Source organism: Artemia sp. Qi Xiang Cuo, chromosome 2, assembly GCF_049724085.1.
Source record: "Artemia sp. Qi Xiang Cuo chromosome 2, ASM4972408v1, whole genome shotgun sequence".
NCBI classification, from domain to species: Eukaryota; Metazoa; Arthropoda; class Branchiopoda; order Anostraca; family Artemiidae; genus Artemia; species Artemia sp. Qi Xiang Cuo.
The window spans coordinates 12,584,958-12,605,934 of record NC_142795.1 but is presented as its reverse complement, the minus strand read 5'-3'; the positions used below and the strand labels follow the sequence as shown (position 1 = coordinate 12,605,934).

The 20,977-nt window shown below is 34.6% G+C and overlaps 2 protein-coding genes across 3 annotated transcripts in view; one reads left to right on the top strand and one right to left on the bottom strand.

Moving 5' to 3' along the window:
* LOC148954909 (xaa-Pro aminopeptidase ApepP-like) overlaps window positions 1-20,977 on the bottom strand; it is a 582,094-nt gene that overhangs the window by 280,558 nt on the left and 280,559 nt on the right. The window lies entirely within an intron of this gene.
* LOC148954910 (xaa-Pro aminopeptidase ApepP-like) overlaps window positions 1-20,977 on the top strand; it is a 105,429-nt gene that overhangs the window by 80,762 nt on the left and 3,690 nt on the right. The window contains exons 11-15 of the mRNA XM_089103312.1: window positions 1,497-1,730; window positions 8,322-8,390; window positions 12,978-13,058; window positions 17,093-17,265; window positions 19,098-19,310. Of these exons, the coding sequence (XP_088959438.1) occupies window positions 1,497-1,730; window positions 8,322-8,390; window positions 12,978-13,058; window positions 17,093-17,265; window positions 19,098-19,310 (770 nt within the window). The remainder of the gene's footprint in view (window positions 1-1,496; window positions 1,731-8,321; window positions 8,391-12,977; window positions 13,059-17,092; window positions 17,266-19,097; window positions 19,311-20,977) is intronic.

Genomic DNA, 20,977 nt, shown 5'->3' with positions numbered 1-20,977 from the left:
GTTACCAGACTCAAAAATTCAAATAGACCCCCCTAAAAAAAAAATGTCTTTTAACTGATCGATTCCTTTAAATAGGTGAGCTGATATAAAAAGTTAGTTTGATCGCTTAGCTCTCATCGCTCCAAGTTTTCTCTACTCCCAGTTTTCAAAGCTTAATGTAAGCTTTTGGAGTGACTGAGAGCTCCTAAAAGTAACTCAGAGGAGAAATCAACCAAAGGGATTTTTAACACAATAACAGTTTAATTTAGCCAAGACTGGTAGTTTTTAAAATGTTCAATGTTTAAAAGGAAACCTATTAGAAACACCCCCAATATAAAGAGTGGGTTTTTAATCACAGAAAAAAGGAGAGATCGGTTTCTAATGATGTAATAATAAAACTATAAATTAATGGGGGGGAGGGGGTCAATCAAACTTTTAAAAACGCATCAAAAATATGTTTTTATTGATTTTTATTACGCTTCTACAAATCGGACAAGCATTTCAGGTGGGGTTTGAAATTCCTTAACCCTTCCTCTGAATATGGCCTTGAAGACCTATTTCTGTTAGGTCTTCAAGGTCCTTCACTCTAGGCAGACATGCCTTTCCAAAAACTAACAAACAAGTATGTGTCCAATAAGAAAGTCATCCATACTCCCGTCATTTACCCGTGCCCCAGCCATTTAAACATTTGCCTCTCAATTTACTTGGACTATCTGTCTTGGCTTTTCTCTGTCTGCAATTAGCCATGTCTTGATGCAACCTGTGCAACCAACTGCAAAATACTTGATAACTTCAATTAAAAATTCCCTGACCCCCCCCCCCTCCGTCCCCACCCCCAAAAAAGACAAAAAGAACAACGTAATAACTATATTTTATCCCAAAAATCATGTGAGCTGACTCCTGGCCCTCCCTGCATGGCCCGACCTTTCCCAAAAAACTTATTAATGATATTTATTCCAAGAAATTCTTGAATCTCCCACCTGGCGCTCTATAGGGGTCTATAGGTCTATAGGTGTCTATAGGTGTGAGTTCCACCTCCCTCCCCTCCCTTCGACAGGGAGGGGGAGGGGGCAGAGCTTCTCTATATAATAGAAATTAACTATCAAAACCTGCTTTCTGTAAAAGTTAATCCATCCCCTCATGAGGGGGGCGATCTTTATAAATCTTACTGAATTGCTACCAGATTTATGCCGGATTTTCTGCTTCATTTATGCTTCATTTTAGCCAATAAACACGTCGTGGAATTAGCTACCTTGCAAGGAACTCTTATAAATTTGAAATACATTGCTCTTACGTTTGCATTTTGTATCAATTTCATGCTGTTGTTTTACAAGGTATTTAATTTCAAATATAATATATTAGAAAAGCAATCTAATCAATCGATTCTAAAATCCAAGAAAATTTGAATCTCCCCACCTTCTAGAACTTACTTGGATTGATTGTGTCAAATCTTAAGCGAATCAAACGATTGAGAAGTATTTTAGTTACACGAGTTATGAAGCTTTTGTTTTTTTCAGATGGTACAACTGATGTGACTAGGACACTGCATTATGGTAAGCCAACTGAATGGCATAAAGAAACTTACACTAGGGTATTGATGGGACACATAGATTTGGGACTCTTAACATTCCCCGAGGGAACAACTGACAAAGATGTAGACATTATTGCAAGAGCACCACTGTACAGTGCAGGTTTAGATTACAGACATGGGACAGGACATGGCATTGGTGCTTTTCTTAGTGTCCATGAAGGTGAGTTCTTTAGCTTCGACAGAAGGTAGGCCAAAACTCATGTCATTAAAATTAGGTCATCAATTCTCAGAAAAAAATTAAGCAAATTTTCCCTTTCCTGAAGCAAATTTTTATTCTAGTTTGTGAAGTATATGTGAACTTGAGCGTCATGAAAGCATTCTCCCCAGGTTGAAATTAAACAGTGCTGCTTCAGAAAATTGGAGTTCCAGGAGGCTACTAAATATTTACAGGGTGCAGTTTTTCAGGGATGATTATTATTCTCGACATATATTTATGCACATGTTAAATTTGAGTGTGAGGGTTGAAGGAGGAAGTAGTAGGCGTCCTCAAGTTTAAGAGGGCGTTTGGTCAAACAATCCGTAGTAACAAACTTTAAGTAAAGTGCAATCCATGAAATAAAAACTGAAACGAAATCAGGGGTGGATCCAGGATTTTTTTAGGGGGGGGCAAAATAGGTTGATCTGATAAAAAATATTAGGGGGGCACAAAATAGGTTGATCCGATAAACTTGCGTTAGGAGCAAGTTTAATTAATGCAAACTTGAGTTAATTAAGTAAATTACACTACTTTAGACTACGCTAGAGGGGGCCCTCACCCCCGAGATCTGCCACTGAAAGAAAGACACATTTTTGATTACAATATACTAAAGCATATTTCTTACAATTAAATATTGTTTATTGATCACAATTAATATTATAGCTGGCGAGACCAAAATGCTACCTGATAAATCAGTCCAATATTTCTTTATGCTGTTCAATTACTTTGCAGTTATTTAAAAAATATTTACTATAGGCAAATTTTATATAATAGGCAAATTTTCTCAGACGCTTAACTTTTGATGGGTAAGACTAAGCTTATAACTTGCAGCCCTTCCCCCGGGAACTGTGGGAGATTAAGTCATCCTCAAAGACATATTAATTAGATTCTCGACTATGCTGAACAAAATGGCTATCTCAAAATTTTGATTGGGTGATATTGGAGGTTTATCGTGCGGGGTCACCACTTTTAAAGGCAAAAATGGCGAAAGGAGCTGCTATGCCACTTACTGGAGGGGGAAGATCCCTCTTTGGTCCCAAATTAGTGGGATTTCCGCGGTTACTCCAACGGTTCTGTATACTAACGTGATCGGATGGTCTATGGCCACATTTAAAGCCAAAATTTACCGATAAGGTTTTCTAACCAACTCTTTTAGATTCGACCTAAGCTGAAAAATTAAAAGAGTACATAGAAAAATCTTACTGTGTTAACAATCACGCGGTATAAAAAGAACTAACTAAAAAAGGGACTTTTCCTCCCAGCCCGCTAGCCGCAGCATGCGGCGGGGGTTACTAGGGTGGTAATGAATCTTTCCAGCCAATCCTTGGACTTGCTAATTTACTGGCCGACCTCCCTAACTGCACAATTCTTTCCCTCGTGGTCTATTAAGCACGTACGCAGTTAAGAGGACCCAAAATGGCGTCAAAAAATAATAGGAAAATTAAAATTTATTACTTAAGGAAGGAAAATAATAAAGGGGCCAAAAGAAATGAATCTGGGAGGGACATTTGTCTGAAAAAACTGGGACCAAGGGTTCCAACACCTCCCTCCTAAGATAAATGGCCCACATCCCCGTTGGATTGACTGGAAATTCAGACACAAAATCAAATTAAAATAAACACTAAATTTCTTTTTCATCTTCCTCTGGTCTTCCAGGTCTTCCAGGTTTATTTCTTCCTTAGAGCTCCTACCGTGCGAGGGTTTCTGCCTTGCCGAGTAGTGTGGGGTACTATGAAGTTTTCTTCATTTTTCAGTAGTTTCTCTTCCTCTTCCGTTGGAAATAATTGCAGGATGTCGTCCTCGGGACTCGTAGAAATTGATTGTGCACAGCATAATCAAAAACAAAAATTTTCTTGCTCTCACGAATTTACATTTGAGAGGAGCAGAGAATCAATTTCTGGCACATGTGATGATGCCAGCCATCGTGAAAAATTGGCTGCACTAGCCTCTTAATGTCCATCTGTGAAAACAACCCCAAATTTCGATAAAACAGAAAATTGCCCCTTGGCATAATTTCAAATAGTCTAAGGCCGAAAATACACAGGCCTGTGAGAACGATAAGGGTTCAGGAAAATGAAGTAAAAATCTGAGCGATTCATGAATCTTTTTTTTCTTGTTTCCCTCCCCTGGGATAATTAACTGAAGAATATACGTTGATGCTAATTGAAAATGAAATTGGGACACATCTCCCACTGAATACAATTTGCCGGAAATACTTTTAGACTCCCATGAAGAATAACAGCTACGAAAAGGGTGGCTGGGCAACGGTTTGGGTGAAGTATGAAGTGACTGGGAGAGAGTATCCCCCAAGGACTCCAGATCAGAAAGGCCAAATCTCGGTAAAGGGATCACAACTTGTCCGCCAGTTGTGCTTTGAGGAAAATGGCTACCTTTTGCGACTTCCCGCAGGGGATCTTCCCCAAGGGAACCCCCCCCTCACAAAGGATCGACACATCTTTTGAATTGATAATACTAATTTCAGATTCGTTTCCAAATTTTTTCAATCCGACTCGACATTCAATATCTCCCAACTTTCCCTCAACCCGTTGTAGGTCATTCATCTCTCTTTTGTAACCATCTTCTTTTATTCCCCATGGGTCTTTGACCTCTTTCCCCCCCTTATTATCCATGTTTTCAAGGCACAGCCCATCCAACATTTTTTTGTTTTTCGCCACTGCAGGCTGAATCTCCAAATGTCTCTTTTTTACACTCCTCTTTTCATCTCTACTTTTCTCAATTTTGTCATTCTCGCAAAATACTAAATCATCATTAAATCTGATTTGGACTCCAGTGTCCACCTTCTTTGATTGAATAATTTCATTGTAGCTCCGTTTAATATCTCTTTTCTCTCTCTTAGTTTTCTTTTGTTTTGTAGTAGCATTAAATAAATCGTCATGAAATCTGAATTGGACTTCAGTGTCCATCTTCGACTGTCTTTCTTTATTGTAGTTCCGCTTAATATCTTTCTTCTCTCTTTTAGTCTTTTTTATTCTTACCGCAGAAACAAATATTTCATCATCAAATGGGAATTGAACTCTGACATTTGGTTTTTCATATTCTACTAAAATCTCTCAAATTTTCCGAGGAAAAGCGCGTACAATAAATTTTGTCTCATTTCTCTCTGGTACACTCAGCGTTTCATTTTGGCCTGTGCTTGTTAACGTCTCATATTCATTAAAAGTGTTCTCAAGTTTTCAATTATTTACAAATTTTCCTGAAAAATCAATTTCGTGCGTCTTATTTTCAATATTATGTGGTCTTATTACTTCCGCATCCCATTTTTGTGGATTATCAACATTTTGAACACACGTATCATGTATTTCGTTTTTCCGATAGGGTGGCACAGCCTTCCCATTTGTTTTATGGGCCGGTTCACCTTCCCGCCTTGTCAACGAAGTGGCATATTTTTCCGTCGTAGTGTATTTTTGTAATTTGTACTCTGTTAAAGAAGTCGCTTCTAACGATAGGAGATTCCCGATATCTCCAAAGTCTCCTCCTACTAAAACATCCACTGCTAGCGTAGGTACTAAGCCTAATTTTATCGTTTTTCTCTGGACCGTACCGTCCTTCTTTGCAATTTCTATTCTTACCCAAGAAGACGGGCATGGGTGCTTGTCTCCATAATAACATAATGTTATAATCTTATTTTTATGGTCTATCTCCGTTCTATTAATTATGCCAGTTCACACATAGGTTTGGTCACTGCAGGAATCAATTGCCATTTCGACGAATTCCTCGTTCAACTTTCCGTATATTTTATGCGACTCTGCAAATGCGTAATTTTTTTCTTTATTATGGGTCAGGGCCCAGGCTGTCGTTGATTTGTGTTTTTTGTCAGTTTAGCTTGGGACGTTTATAGCATAATTTTTCGTAGTAATGCCGTTATAGCACAGAAAGGACCCTCTCACCTTTTTCTATTGCCAATTTTTTTTATGCTATTTATGTTGAAGTATGTATGTCTCATTAACTTCTTGTCTTATTTCGGTCCACCTATTTGCCATTTCCGCCATTTCTTTGCTTGTTTTTGGGTTCTTTTCTTTCAAATATATTTTCTATTCTCTGTGCGTGTTTTCTAAAAATGGTTCCATTGCTGTTTTATTTACCACTTCCGTCAATTTTTCTTTTATCTCTTCCGGGTCTTCAAACATTCTATAATTTTCTAACTCTAGTCATTTTAGACACATATCTTTCAGTTTGTACCCGAATTTTTTATATGTTTCATTGTCTTGTTTTCTCTCGCTTCTAAACCTTCTTTGAAAGTGCTCGGGGGAGAGTTGAAATTTTTCAAAAATGGCTTGTTTTAGTCTTTCAAAATCCCTTGAGTATTCCATTGGTAATGCTTTATATGCAAGTTGTGCTTTGTAGTTAAGGAGGGGCTGTATTCTTGTCACCCAATTTTCTCTCGGTAATCCGCTTAATTCCGCCGTTTTTTCAAAATTGTATATGTATAAATGTACATCTTCATTTTCTTTCATTGGTTGAAGGTTTAGTGCCTGCATTATCTCTATTGTGGACGATTTCTGAGGCTCTTGGTAATTTCTCCCTGCAATCATTTCCATTATGTATTTTCTTTCCTCTCTGTCTGCCTCCTCCTTTCTTTTTTTCTGGCTACTCTATCTCTTTCTCTTTGTTCTCTATCTTCCTCTTCCTTTCGTTCTCTGGCTACCCTATCAGCCTCTTCTTTTCGTTCTCTAGCTATCCCCTCTTTCTCTTTTTCTATCTTTCTCTCTTTTCTCTCTTTTCTATCTTCCTCCTCTTTTCCTACTCTGTCTAATCTTTCCTTCTCTATGAAATTTAAAAGTTGTTGTGTCATATCTATTTGAGTGCTCCTCCGCGAGCTCCTACTCGAAATTGAGCTTCTACTACTCCTGCTACTTGGCCTACTCTGAATCTCACTGTTATTATATTCTCTTAATTCGTTTTCTGACTCTGTTCGTTCTCTATCCGTATTTTCTTTTACTCCTAACTCCCCTTCATTTGGCACAGCCTCTGAGGGGTTAGTTCGTTTTGTTTTTTCACATATCCTTCCTAAGTTTTTTTCGTACCCCCTCATTTTACCGTACCCCCTCATATAAATATATATATATATATATATATATATATATATATATATATATATATATATATATATATATATATATATATATATATATATATATATATATATATATATATATATATATATATATATATATATATATATATATATATATATATATATATATATATATATATATATATATATATATATATAATACGCGAAACCTTATTCTATTTACGCGAAACCTTAATAGTACTTTAAGAGTACTTCTTATTTCAGCTTAACAGCCCTTGGGTTTTAACAACTGTTATTAAAGAATTGGGATAACAAGTTAAATTTTAATATAAGAATAGGGGGATTGAAAGGGCAAAGTCACTTATATTTGGAATTATTTCTGTTCAAATTGAGTTCCAATTTACTTTTTTACTTTCATTTTAAAAGCGTTTTTTTTTATTTAACTTTTATCTAGAAGAGGAGATCCTACATTTAGCGCTTGAAGGTCAGTTTTATCTCTGAAAACTCATTTGTTAATTCCTTTAAAAGAGGATTAAAGAGATATGACTCAAGGAAGAAAACTTAGGCAAATGGTTTACTAATTGTATAAATGGGCAAACGGCCCAAAATTTTATCAGCCTGACGCCATAAATTTGGTCATAAAGCTAAGATTTTACAGAGCGCGACAAAAATTGCTTGTGAAAAAAATAGTTCATGGGGTGAAACAAAGATCGCTTGGCAATTCCCACTGAGGGCGATTTTTTTTTTTTTTTTGCTTCAAGAGATGAACAAAAAATGAGAGTACTTTGGGCTTCTGACCTAAATTTACCCGTGATAGCTTGTGATGTTCTTTTTTCCTTTATGCATTAAGAGCTATTCAAAGATTGAACAGATACCATACATATATTTACCTGATTCATCAAGTGTCTTTGCCATCTCATTCCTTGTATTCTTTGCAGCGTATATCATACAATACAGGATAAGATCTAATGCTTGTTATTAAGTTTTTCAACATCCATTCTCTTTTTTTTTCAAATATCGCCTCGCTAAGTGGTTTTATTCTTTTTACTTTTTATGGCTTGGCGAAACAATTTTCACTAGGCAACGAAATATTCACGCTCTATCAGAACTAAGCTTCAAAAGAGTTTTCCAATAGTTGGAGATGGGTGAAGGCTATTTAGCAACCTGTAAAATGTTCTTATATTGCAAAAACTTAGTACAATATCAGTTTGATGTACACTTTATCGATAATAAAATGCATTATTATTTATCAAATGGTAAATTTAGGTTAATTTAAAAACATATCAAAATATAATTAAAAGCGAGTTAAATATCGTGAGAATCTTGCACATTGTCAATCTAATTTGTACATCATCAATGACCCAATAAACTATTATTTATCATATTGTAAAATATATGGTAAACAAAAAACCGACCAGTAATTTACCTGTACCAGATGGTGAAATCTCCAAATCTTTTAAAAATCTAAATCAAATGTTAGACTCTTTCCTTTTCCACAGGTCCAATTCAAGTGAGAGATGAAGGAGACGAGAGAAGCTCTTTGGAAGAAAATTATTATTTCTCAGATGGTAAAATTTATTGATTCAATAGCTGCATTAATTGCTTGCTAAAAAATTTTTTCTATCTTTCTAGCTCTGGACTTAGGCAAAGGCTACGTAGAAAATACTTACATGTCAATTGGTGAGTGGGATAACTGGGTGTGCTAGTAGTTGATGGATGCTATGGGTGTAATTGAGTTTGCAGTGTCTAAATTCTAGTCTAAAACGGTGTCACCATCTCATTTATATATTTTTTGCTTTGTTGAATGAAACAAAGTGACCACAAGAAATAATAAAAGTGTAAAAAGTTCAGCTACCCTTACTTGTGCTTTAAAACCAGATAATGGTATTTAACAACTACATAAGGTAAATCATAAAAAACAACGCTAAGCTTATATACGTTAATTAACAGTCCAACATCAAAGGATGCTGATTTCTAACTTTAAAGAATAGTTATAAGAACAAGGCGGGCCATTTCTTCCCGACAGGTTTTATATGATCGAGGTATTCTCTGTTCTAATTCTTTAAGCACGTTTTATTCAGTCTAAAAAACATACTAATAAAATTATACTGATGAGAGCAACCCTCTCCCAATACAAAAAGAAGTATGAAAAACCACTGAAAGATTAGTTCTATTTCGATGGTTGATTATCATCAAATGCTTCAAAAAAGACAGTTTTTAGGCCTTAAAGACGCTGTACAACAATCACAGTTTTCATTTTTAGTTTTTAATTTTTCATTTTTAACGGTCACTTCAATGAGAAACTTAAACTCAAAGCTTTAGAATATTTCCAAAAAATAAGATAAAGAAACTTCAGATATGTTTTGATACTAAGAACCAAATGAGATATTTAAAATCAGTTTGTACCAATAGATCCAGTTTGACAAAGCTAGAAGTATGGTTATACATATCGGTTGCAAAAAAAAACTGAAGACCTTTTAAAATTCTCTCGGACGACAGTGCGTTCCTGTATATATCAGCTCGACCGATCTGACGACCGGTACAAAAAAAAAAAAAAATAACAGGTATATTCTCTTGTAAGGATTGGAAACAGGGACTGATTTTTCTTAATTGAGAAATGCTCTCTTCAGGTATACTTTGTATAAAACCACACTGTTGTTTTCTGATTAGGGGTTAGCTTGAAGGTACAATTTCTTACCAATTATGTAGCTGTCGCTGCAACCATGATAGATTATAAAAACCTTGCCCAATAGCTTTTTCCCTTGTTGTCAATCATTACTATTTTTGAAATAAAGATGTTCTTAAAGACATTATTTTTATTTTCTCTCTTGGAAAAATACTTATAAAGCATTTTGCCAATGTCTTTGTTGTGACCTTTGGTGCAAGGGTTTGGGTATTTTCTTTTTAAACACAGTAGAATTAGCTTTAGATAAAGGGAATTATTTAACACGCTTTCTAATTCTAAAAAGAGCAGTTTGACTCAAAATGTGCTTAAGTCAGCTCTTAGACTGAGTTTCGAATGTTTATTGACAACAATGGCTTTTTTTTTTATTAGTTTTGCTTTCTTACCCTGATATTTTTAATTTAATACTTCTGTTTGGCAACTTTCTAAGTTTTCTTGGTTGAATAAATACCAAAATTTTTAAACATCAATATTATTTTCTATAAATTATGATTTGTCATTAATATTTCCATTTAAATATGAAAATTCACCAAGATAGCTTGAGTGTTTTGTTTGTGGTGTTGTTTTTCATTTTTTAGAACAATAACACAGCCTGTTGCTAGCTTTTGTACATTGTTTTGTCTTATTTGTGCTTGAACTAATCAAGTTTCGCTTTTTTTGTCTAAACATGGAGTAAGAAGTGGTAAGTTCTATTTAAAAACTATCAAACATTTTAATACCAATTTTATTTGTGTACTATACTGCACTGTTTTCAATTTTCTCCTTTTTTCTAAGGCATTACAATGCTTTTCAATTAGTTGCCTATGTAAACTAATGCTACTGCACTCTTGTGTGTCTTGCTGAGTTTTAGTGAGAGAAGAAAGAAAGAGAGAGAGAGAGAGAGAGAGAGAGAGAGAGAGAGAGAGAGAGAGAGAGAGAGAGAGAGAGAGAGAGAGAGAGAGTAGATAGAGACAGATTGAAAGTGATAAAGAAAAAATGGTAGCATTTGATGAACAAAATCTATAGATATGCGTATATCTAGCGAAAAGGTGTTGGGAAAAACGACATCCCTTGCCATTGGTTGCGAAAATATATTTGCCTTTAAATTTATTTAAGTATTTCTTAAAATTTAGAAATGGACTTCTTATCACAAAAAGGAATGCGAACTAAATTAATTTACAAACAATAGCCGCAGATTGCAAAAAAGAATAGCTTGAATTTTTTTAATTTATTTAAACATCATCGATTAAAACTGAAATCATGTTCATCCAATAAGAAACAAAAGCTAAAAAAGTTTGAAAGGAAATATTGATGGAAAATACAGGCTGAATCTAAAATAGCCTCCGAATACTATTGAAATGCGGGTTAAGCAAATCGCGTTTGAAATAGAAAATAATACTAAAAATAGGCAGAATTGGCTCCAAGGAAGAGAGGAGAGGAGGGCGGAGGTAGAAATTGTTTTATAATCCCCAGGCAGTTCTATTCTTTTTTTTATACGTCAAAAGAGACTAGATATAAACCAACCGCAAGGGGCATTTTTCGGGGGGTGGAGATTTTTAATGGAAAGGTGTTTTCCAAGTGGGGGGCGTTTTCTGCAAGGTGGTATATCCCAGAGGTATTTTCTGCAAGAGGTGTTTTCCCGGGGGTGTGACGTGGTTGCCCTCCAATCACTTTTGACTTTTAAAACGGGCACTAAAACTTTCAATTTACAATTGAATATTAAAACATAATTAATAAACTTGATTAACAAAAAATCCCACAGTCCTCGGGGTAAAAGCTGTAGGCTATTGCAAGTTACCCATTGTTAAAATTTAAGATTTTTATAAAAGGGATGGTCGTACAAACTTCGGAGGAGGTTCATTAGATTGGAAATTGAAAGTTCAAGTTCAATTTTTAAGAAACAAAGGTAATAAGAGGACAAATAGCCTCTCCCTCTTAAGTACCGTTCTCCCCAAAGATTAATCCGATCAAAATTGAAAAAAAATCGTTTGTTCAAAATAGTCTAAAGGCCAAATAACCATGCCTCTGGGGTCATCAATCCCACCATCAGCTCTTGGAGCAAGGGTTGTAAGTTAAGCTAGTTACTCAATGTTAACACGTAAGGTCTTAATAGAAAAGACTTTTGTACGAAATTGGGGAGGAAGGGGCTCATACGATTGGAAGTCAAAAGATCCAGTGTGCTTTTTAAGAGTTAAAAGTGATTGAAGGACTTTCAGCCCACCCTCTTTTTTTCCCCAAATACGTGCAATCGATAACTTTGAGATGACCAAGCTATTTAAAACAGTGCAAAGGCTAAACAACTATGCCTTCGGGTTAGCCCCTGGTGCAGGGGCTGTAAGTTATGCAAGTTGCCTATTTTTAACACACAAGGTGTTTTTTTTTTCAAGGAAAGAGGGCATGTTTGACCCTATAAATAAAAAAAAAGAATTGAACATTAAGGTTAAACCTTAGGGAAATGTCAAGAAGAATGCCAATCACAACCAAAAAACAATTTTTCCTTTATTGGTTGTGAAAAGGAAATACCAGCAATATTACAACGATTGATGGTATCAGCCGCCACATCATTTGAAAAATGTCTAGGAGCATCCTCAACTAAATCAAGAGGTAATATGATCATCCAGTTTTATAAGACCACGCATCTACAATGTGTCGAGAACATGTTTATTCTTTAACGTCCAGAAAGGTCTGATTCATCTGAAAAAAAGAGAAATAAATCAGCTTTAATGGTTTATGACATCGGATCTTCCTTTTGTTTTACAAAAATAAAACAAAGCTTTTTTATGAATGGTTTTGACATGTGTTTATATCATGACTTTAAGAAACAAACAATTCCAACAAGGTTAAACATGTAAAAATTATAATTTGTGTTTTACCCAATAATAATGTCTCATGTTTTTAAAATACCGAAAAACTGAGTTCAGTGGTTCAGTTGCACAATGGTTCAGTTATATGAGGGTTCAGCTGCAAGGTGGTTCAGTTTCATGATGGTTTAGTTGTACGGTGGTTCAGTTGCAAGGTGGTTCAGCTGCACGGGGGTTCTTTTACACGGGAATTCAGTTAAAAAGCGTTGAGTTGCACGGCGGTTTAGTTGAAACAGGGTTTAGTTAAACGGGGTTCAGTCGTCTGGTGGTTCAGTTACACGAGGGTTTAGTTTTCCAGGGTATGGTTACACAGGGGTTCAGCTGCACGGCGGTTCAGTTGCTTGTGGTTCAGTTAGACGAACACCGCAAAAATTATTTGCAAAACGGAAATGCTTGTTATCATAAAAAAGTTTTTTGTTTTTTTTATCATAGAAAAAGTTAGTTGAAGTGACAATCTAACATGAAAATTGGTAATACTGTTTACTGCTGGATTTTTTTTTTAAATGAAGAATGGATACGTTTCTTATCCAGGTCCATGCAGAATAACTTCAAAGTAATTGAAGTGTTTTACTTTACAAGCAATTTCTTTGGATTTTATACTAAAAATTTTTTTTTATTTTATATTATTATAGAGCCAGGATATTACGAAGATGGAAATTTTGGGATACGTCTAGAAAATATTGTTAGGGTAGTGAAAAAAAATTCAACGGTAAGTATGCAGCTTTACTCTAATCAAGAACCCCTTTCCATGTCTTTTATTTTGGTCTTAAGAGGGCCCTAAACATTGTTTTCCTTTCTTTTGAAATGTGTTTTCTCCATTTTTCGGTATAGAAAGATGGTTTCATTCTCAAAAACACGATTTGACCATGTATAAAAACAATATAATAAATAAGCTTTTTACCTTTGGAATTTATGGTACTAAATGTATTCAGATTCAGTTAAATCTTTCTTTACTTGTGATAAGATGATTTTTAGATTTAGAGTTTAATTATTTATGAATTAAAGCCTAATCAAAAGCAATTTAGTCGATTGGAAGAATGCTAAGCCGTGGAATCGATAAAAGATGGACTTTGCTACAAAATTAAATAAAAAACTTATTCCACAAAATAAGTTTTTCAAAGAAAAGTAAAGAACTCCATTAAACAAAAAATGAGCAAAAAAAATCAAATAATCTACCAAGCGTGAAAATACCACAAATCAGCATCGATAAATAAATGAAACCCAAAACGAAAAGAAATTACAATAAATAACCGAGTCAAACTCAAAACGAGAAGAAACTAACATAAGTTGGGCTCGAAACCCCTATGCCTTCCCAAGGCCAGAACAAAATTTGCACTTTACTGAAAAATATAATTGTTTTTACTTTTATAACTTTAATAAATCAGATAATATTAGCATTTTGATTGCAAAATATCAGTATATTTATATTAAACTGACATTACACGTTCATTTGTATTTTTTTGTTCCAATCCCCCTTTCCTGTTTTTTGTTTCTTTTGTAGTCTTTTATAATATTATTTTATATATTAATTTTTTGGTATATATTTATTTATATACAGTTTATTGTTATAATTTCAATTTGAATCATCTTTATTTTTAGAATTTTGCTTTATTTTTGGTATCTTATTTTCATAGGATAATCTACTGCTTTTGTACATATGTGCTCAACTTTGCCTGTCGGCAAGCACTGTTTTTCTTTTGTTCAATTTTTCATTCTGAAATAAAGGAATATGCTCGTTATAAATAGGAATAAAGTCCTTGTAACCTTTATTTTGTGAAATTCCTTTGTCTACACAAGATCACCCATTTGCAAATCAAGTTCACTCTTTTGAAAACTTAAGTCTTTTTGAAATTTCAAAAGCTCTGTAATACTTCTTTGCAGTACCTTTATCATGTAGTTTTAGTCCAAGGTCAAATTCTTAGTCCATAAAGGTGTTTATTACTATAAATAATAATAATAATTATTAAGCCCTCTATAACAAAAATTATAAAAATTCTGAAAAGAGGAGTAAAGGGGAGAGAAAAAAAAAAGGAAAAAAGACATGCAAAACACACAGACTGGAAAATGCTAAACTAGAAAAATACGAGAAATGAACGAAGAAAAATTAGAACAAACATAATTATAGAAAGAATAAGAAGTACAAACAATTCAACAGACAATAAAATATCTTTATTAGAAGGATATGACGAGTGATAGACCTAGCTGATTAACAATATCATTGGAAAGTTAGGAATTTTACTATTTCTACGAAGGAAAAGGTTATGAACACCTGCCATTTTAAAAAGTATATTAAATATATTAAATACTAATGACATTCTGCTATACCAGATAGGTAACCGTAAAGAAAAAACTTTGAAAATTTAAAATACAAGAATTAATGTTGATATTTTTTCTCGACTGGAGAAAAAGGACCGCACAGGGGTCAAAAAGAAAATATGTGGGCAGAAAAAAGCGTTATGAAGGTGGCCTAGTGACGTCGGTCGAACTGACCTCTGACTCGGGCAAGTGTTTCATAAATCTTTCTAATTTTTTCTTTGAGACTATGGATTATGAAGTGTTTTGGATCACGAAGAATTTTGCCATAAGGAAGGCCAAAATAAAGCAATGACCTTTCTTCTGGAACTACAGTTCCATTTATTTTAATACAGAGGGGACCTCTAATCTGTCGGTTAATACCAAAAAGTAAAAATTTAGGTTTGGACGGTGCAATAGTTAACCCTATAGAATTCAAACTCCTAGTTTGAGGTCACAGCTTTCTGCAACCTAGATAGATTCTAACCTAATAATTAAATAAAAAAAACAAGTTTTTTTAACTGAAAGTAAGGAACGACGTTAAAACTTAAAACGAAAAGAAATTATTCTGTATATGAAGGGGGCTGTCCCCTCCTCAACGCCTCGCTCTTTACGCTAAAGTTTTTTTATTGTTTTATAAAGCAGAGTTGTGAGAAAGAATCAAACTTTAGCGTAAAGAGCGAGGCGTTGAGGAGGGCACAGCCCCTTTCATATACGGAATAATTTCTGTTCGTTTTAAGTCTTAACGTCTTTCCTTACTTTCAGTTAAAAAAACTTGTTTTTTTTATTTAATTTTTGAACGTTTTAGAATTAATTCAAGTTTTTATTTTGGATCACCTTACATGAATAATTAAAAAAAAATTTTCATATTATATTTGGTTAAATTTCTTTATCTAAAATTGTTTAATTTTATTTAAGAACGTTTTTATTAGTAATTAATATACGTAACTAAGAATTAACTTACGTAACGAACTTCTATATTCATAAATTTTTAACACGTATATTAGGGGGTTCGCCCCCTAGTCAATACCCTGCTCTTTAAGCTATAGTTCGAATTTTTTTTTCCAGTTCTTTAAAAATGACCTCTTAATCACAATCAGTTGATCAGTTGAAAAACTTGTTTTTTTTATTCCTGATCTTTTTCTTTAATAATGCTGGGAAATCCGGCGCCCCTTCATAGCAATGTCCCTTCCTCCATCAAAACTTCCTTCATTGAAAGATCCTCCCACATAGCCACCGACCCTCCCCATCCCCCACCGACCAGAAAAAAACTCCTCTGAAAAGGTCAGTATACTTCCCAATAACCAATACTATATGTTAACATTGAGTAAAGTTCATAACTTTCAGCCCTCCCCCCGGGGACTTTGGGGGATCAAGTCATCCTAAAAGACATTTTTATCATATTTTCGACCATGCTGAACAAAATGGCTATCTCAAAATTTTGATCGGGTGACTTTGGGAAAAAAATGAGCGTGGGAGGGGGCCTAGTTGCCTTCCATTTTTTTGGTCACTTAAAAAGGGCACTAGAACTTTTAATTTCCGTTCGAATGAGCCCTCCCACGATATTCTAGGACGACTGCGTTGATACGATGCCCCCTGGGGAAAAAAAAAACAAACAAACGAATAAATACGCATCCACGATCTTTCTTTTGGCAAAAAATAGGCAATCCCACCTTTTTGCGGATAAGTACTTGAAACATTTGTAGTAGGGTTATATGATACGCTGAATATGATGGTGTGATTTTCATTAAGGCTCTATAACTTTTAGGGGGTCTTTCCCCCTTTGTTTTAAAATCAGCCAAATTTTCTCAGGCACGTAACTTTTGATGGGTAAGATTAAACTTAATGAACTTTATATATTTGAAATCAGAATTAAAATCTGATTCTTTTGATGTATCTATTGGTATCAAAATCCCGTTTTTTAGAGTTTCGGTTACCATTGAGCCGGGTCGCTCCTTACTTACAGTTCGTTACCACGAACTGTTTGATAAAAGCTCGTCAACATATGAAATATGACTGCTTTCAAGGCCTTCTAGAGTGACCGAAGGATGCAAAATTGTTGTAGCCGAGCGAAGACCTACATTGAAAATTATAGTACTAATCACTGACCCCTGTTTACCGTATCCTTCATAGAACAAGGGGCTCAGCCGTTTTTCTAGTTATTTTTTCTTTCTTTTTTTTTCTCCTTTGTGGTTGTATAGCTTTATATGTATGAAGGATAAATAAACATATATAATATATCAACTGATGAAGACATAAAATTCCAAGATATTTGAACTGCATTTCGCTAATTACAAGACTTACTTATTTTCATGATGTCGTCAGCAGATACAAATCATGAAATTCAATATAACCATTGAAAATACTGAGTGTCAGGCGCCAACAGACATGTGATATTAACACATAATTTTGGAAATAGATTTTATCCATCTCTGTGAGTACTGAACGTTTACAGATTACAATTTGGCTATTCAACTGCTTCTAATACTAACAACTCACTGTAACACCAAGCCACCCGAGGTCAATACAGCTACGAACGCTCCTCCTGACCTATTCAAAGCATTGAACAGCCTTGGATTATTCTGTTATACAGAACTGTGTCCGAATGCTTTCCACCCAAATCCAAAAGTGGGACCTTCAATACTCGCGAAAGATAAATAAAGTAAAACTAATGCTAATATTTTGGAGAAAAATCGTTTCTTCCCCTCCATACTTAAGTAGTGAATCTGCTAAGTGACGGCCATAGTCTCTAGAAGACAGGAAAAATCCCCAAATCTGAAAGAGCTCTATATATTATCTTGTGTCAAGACAGGTCTGGTGTCTTTAACTGATCGGAATCCTCATATATTTTTTTTTCCCAAGCACCTATGCACTGTTGACTAGGTCTGACTAGCTGTAGCATCAAAAGAATCATTGAGGATTCGTCTGATTCATGAGCCTTTCTCGTTTTTAAATACTGTACCAAGCCAACTGAGCCCAGAAAAGTTGTACACATCCACCCGAATCTGTTCTAAGTTTCACTCTTTACTCCGTCCCATGAAATTCAATTTTTAATTCCTTTCTTACGACTCCTTAATTCTCTATTTTACTCTCCTTTCGGGGAAAGTCTGATTCACGTTGGTCCATATTAAATAAAAAAAATAAGTTTTTTCAACTGAAACTAATGAGCAACATTAAAATCTAAAACGAACAGAAATGCTTACGAATATGAGGGGTTAATGGCCCCCTCGTCAATACCTCGCTCTTTACGCTAAAGTTCGAATTAATAACCCTGAATCACAAAGGCCGTTGATTAAAATACATATAGCTTTTGAAAGTACTAAAAACTTTAGCGTGAAGAGCGAAGTATTGACGAGGGGGCGAACTCCCTTATATACGTAATAATTTATGTTCGTTTTAAGTTTTAATGTTACTCCTTAGTTTCAGTTGAAAACACTTATTTGGCAAAGTTCATAGCTCGCAGTCCTTCCCCCGGGGACTGTGTGGGATTAAGTCATCCTCAAAGACATAATTATTGGATTTTTCGACTATGCTGAACAAAATGGTTGTCTCAAAATTTTGATCCAGTGACTTTGGTAAACAAAAATGAGCGTGGGAGGGTTGTAGTTGCCCTCCAACGTTTGGTCACTTAAAATGAGCAGTAGAAATTTTAATTCCGTTTGAATGAGCTCTCTCGCGATATTTTAGGACCAATGGGTTGAGATGATCACCTCTGGGGAAAAAAAAATAAACACATATCCGTGATCTTTCTTCTGGCAAAAAATAAAAAAATTCCGCATTTTTGCAGATAGGAGCTTGAAAACACTACAAATGAGTTCTTTTATACGCTGAATCTGATGGTGTGATTTTCATTAAGATTCTAAGAATTTTGCGGGACGTTCTCCCCTTTTATCGAAAACAAGGCAAATTTTTATTAGGCTTGTAACTTTTGATGGGTTTGATGAAACCTATATATTTGGAACCAGCATAAAAATACAGTTCTTTTGATGTATCTATTGTTATCGAAACTACGTTTGTTAGTGTTTCGGTTACTATTGAGCCGGGTCGCTCCTTACTTATAGTTCGTTACCAAGAACTGTTTAATAGCCAAAAACCACAATCTTATTCAATCTATCATCCTTCATCCGTATAACTTGGGGTAGCCACCCTAGCCTATCTTTCGTTATCACCTTAGAAAATAGAATCAAGTGAGGTTTCTCGTACATCTTATTTTCAGAAATACCGCAAGTTAGACTAGTGCGAAACAGATTCCTCAGATAATTCTTCTTGAAAATGTGCAGCGTGTGGAAAAAATCCATCCACAATTTTTGAAGTATCTACGTTTAAAGCCGTACTTAACCCCTGGCACTACCCTGGCTTCATTATTCTACTCTTGTTGCGAAGACTTATCGTCTTATTCTTCCAAACTACGCATTGTGTCAAAATAATTATACAAATTAATTGTACGGAGGGGGGTCTAGTATACTTTTCTGACAGTTATGACTTTGCAAGTGCCCCTATTCGGAACTGAAATTATGCAATGCTTGGAAAGATTTTCATTTACTCTTCTTGATAAAGTGAACAATTCTTTTCAGCATCAATTTGGTGGCATTGAGTATTATGGATTTGAGCCCATCACATTAGTCCCATTTGAGCCATCACTGATTCTTACAGAACTATTGTCGGTTCGTCAGGTACGTAGTAAGCACTTAATTATGATTTTTTTTTATAACCGCTAAATATATTATTGTGTCATAACTTATTTAAACTACACTCAAATAGCACCCACTTCAAAAAAAGTCTTACTCGTGTAGTTACTTGTAACTAATAATTAAGCATATTTAATTTGGCTATAGTTGAACGCAGGGCCGTATCCAGGATTTTTGTTCAGGGGGGGTTTTACTAATTTTTGACTTTTTTTTGGGGGGGGGGAACTAATTTTTGACTCAGTTTTCGACTAATTTTACTGATTTTTACCTAGGTTTTACTAATTTTCGACTTATTTTCGAGTCGGTCAAAAATTTCGGGGGGAGGGGTTCAAACCGGTTAACCCCCTCCCCCTGGATACGGCCTTGGTTGAACGTGGATCCCCAATAATTGCCTTATCTCTACAGAACTAAAAGTATTCAAATACATCTTTACAATACTCAAGGACGATGCTAATGCATCTTTACGAATACAGAAAGAAGAATAACATAATAACAATAATAATCTGTATTTAAAAGCCTTTTAAAGCCATATACAAAAAAGACAAATACTAAAGAAAAATTATACTCCATTTGACATCCTTACCTTCAATTAAATAAAAAAAAAAGTTTTTTTTAACTGAAAGTAAGGAGTGACATTAAAACTTAAAACGAACAGAAATTACTCCGTACATGGAAGGGGCTGTACCCTCATCAACGCCATGCTCTTTAGGCTAAGTTTGACTCTTTCTCACAACTCTATTTGTTATAACAATAAAAAACTTCAAAACAGTAAACACAATAAAACAATAAATGATTTCTGTTCATTCAAGTTTTAATGTCGCTCCTTACTTTCAGTTAAAAAAAAACTTGTTTTTTTTATTTAATTTCTGAAGGTTTTTGAATTAATGCAGCTTTGATTTTGGCTCACCGTATATGAATAATTAAAACGAAATTTGCATATTAATTTAACTTTTTTTGGCTAAACGGCTTTCTCGGAATTTTGATTTGACGTAACTTACGTAACAAACTTCAATATTCGTATATTTTTATTATGTAAATGAGGGGTTCTCTCCCTATTCAATACCTCGCTCTTTACACTAAAGTTCAAATTTTGTTCCAATTCTTTAAGAATGACCGCTGAATCACAAAGGCCGCTTAATTAGAATAGATAGCTTTTTCGGAAGTACTAAAAAACCTTTAAATCCTTTTGATTATAATATCCTTTTGATTTGTGCTGTCCATGATGTTTTGTTACACTGAAGGAGAAGATCTTCATATGCTGCTCGGGCAAGTCTAGTCTGCGGAAGTTTGAAGAGTCTTAACCAGAATTTGATGATTTGGGTGTATCTTTTCAATTTCAGGTTAAATATACCAAGATCACCTTTTAATACTAACGCATGTGTTGTATTCTGTAAGCCAAAAACTCGTTTATAATACAGAAATATGGACACAAGCTATCATTATTATTATCGTTATTTGATTTTTACTCACTCTTTACAATAATAAAAAATGTAGAGTGACCAAAGAGAGGAAAACAAACAAACAAATTAAGGAAAAATAACTTACGATTGAAAAAACCTGATAAGGTGATGGTGCGGAGAAAAACGGATACAAGTGGTATTTGAAAGTTTTCTGTGTAGTGCTTCCAGTTTTACAGTAATGTCAGGAATAAG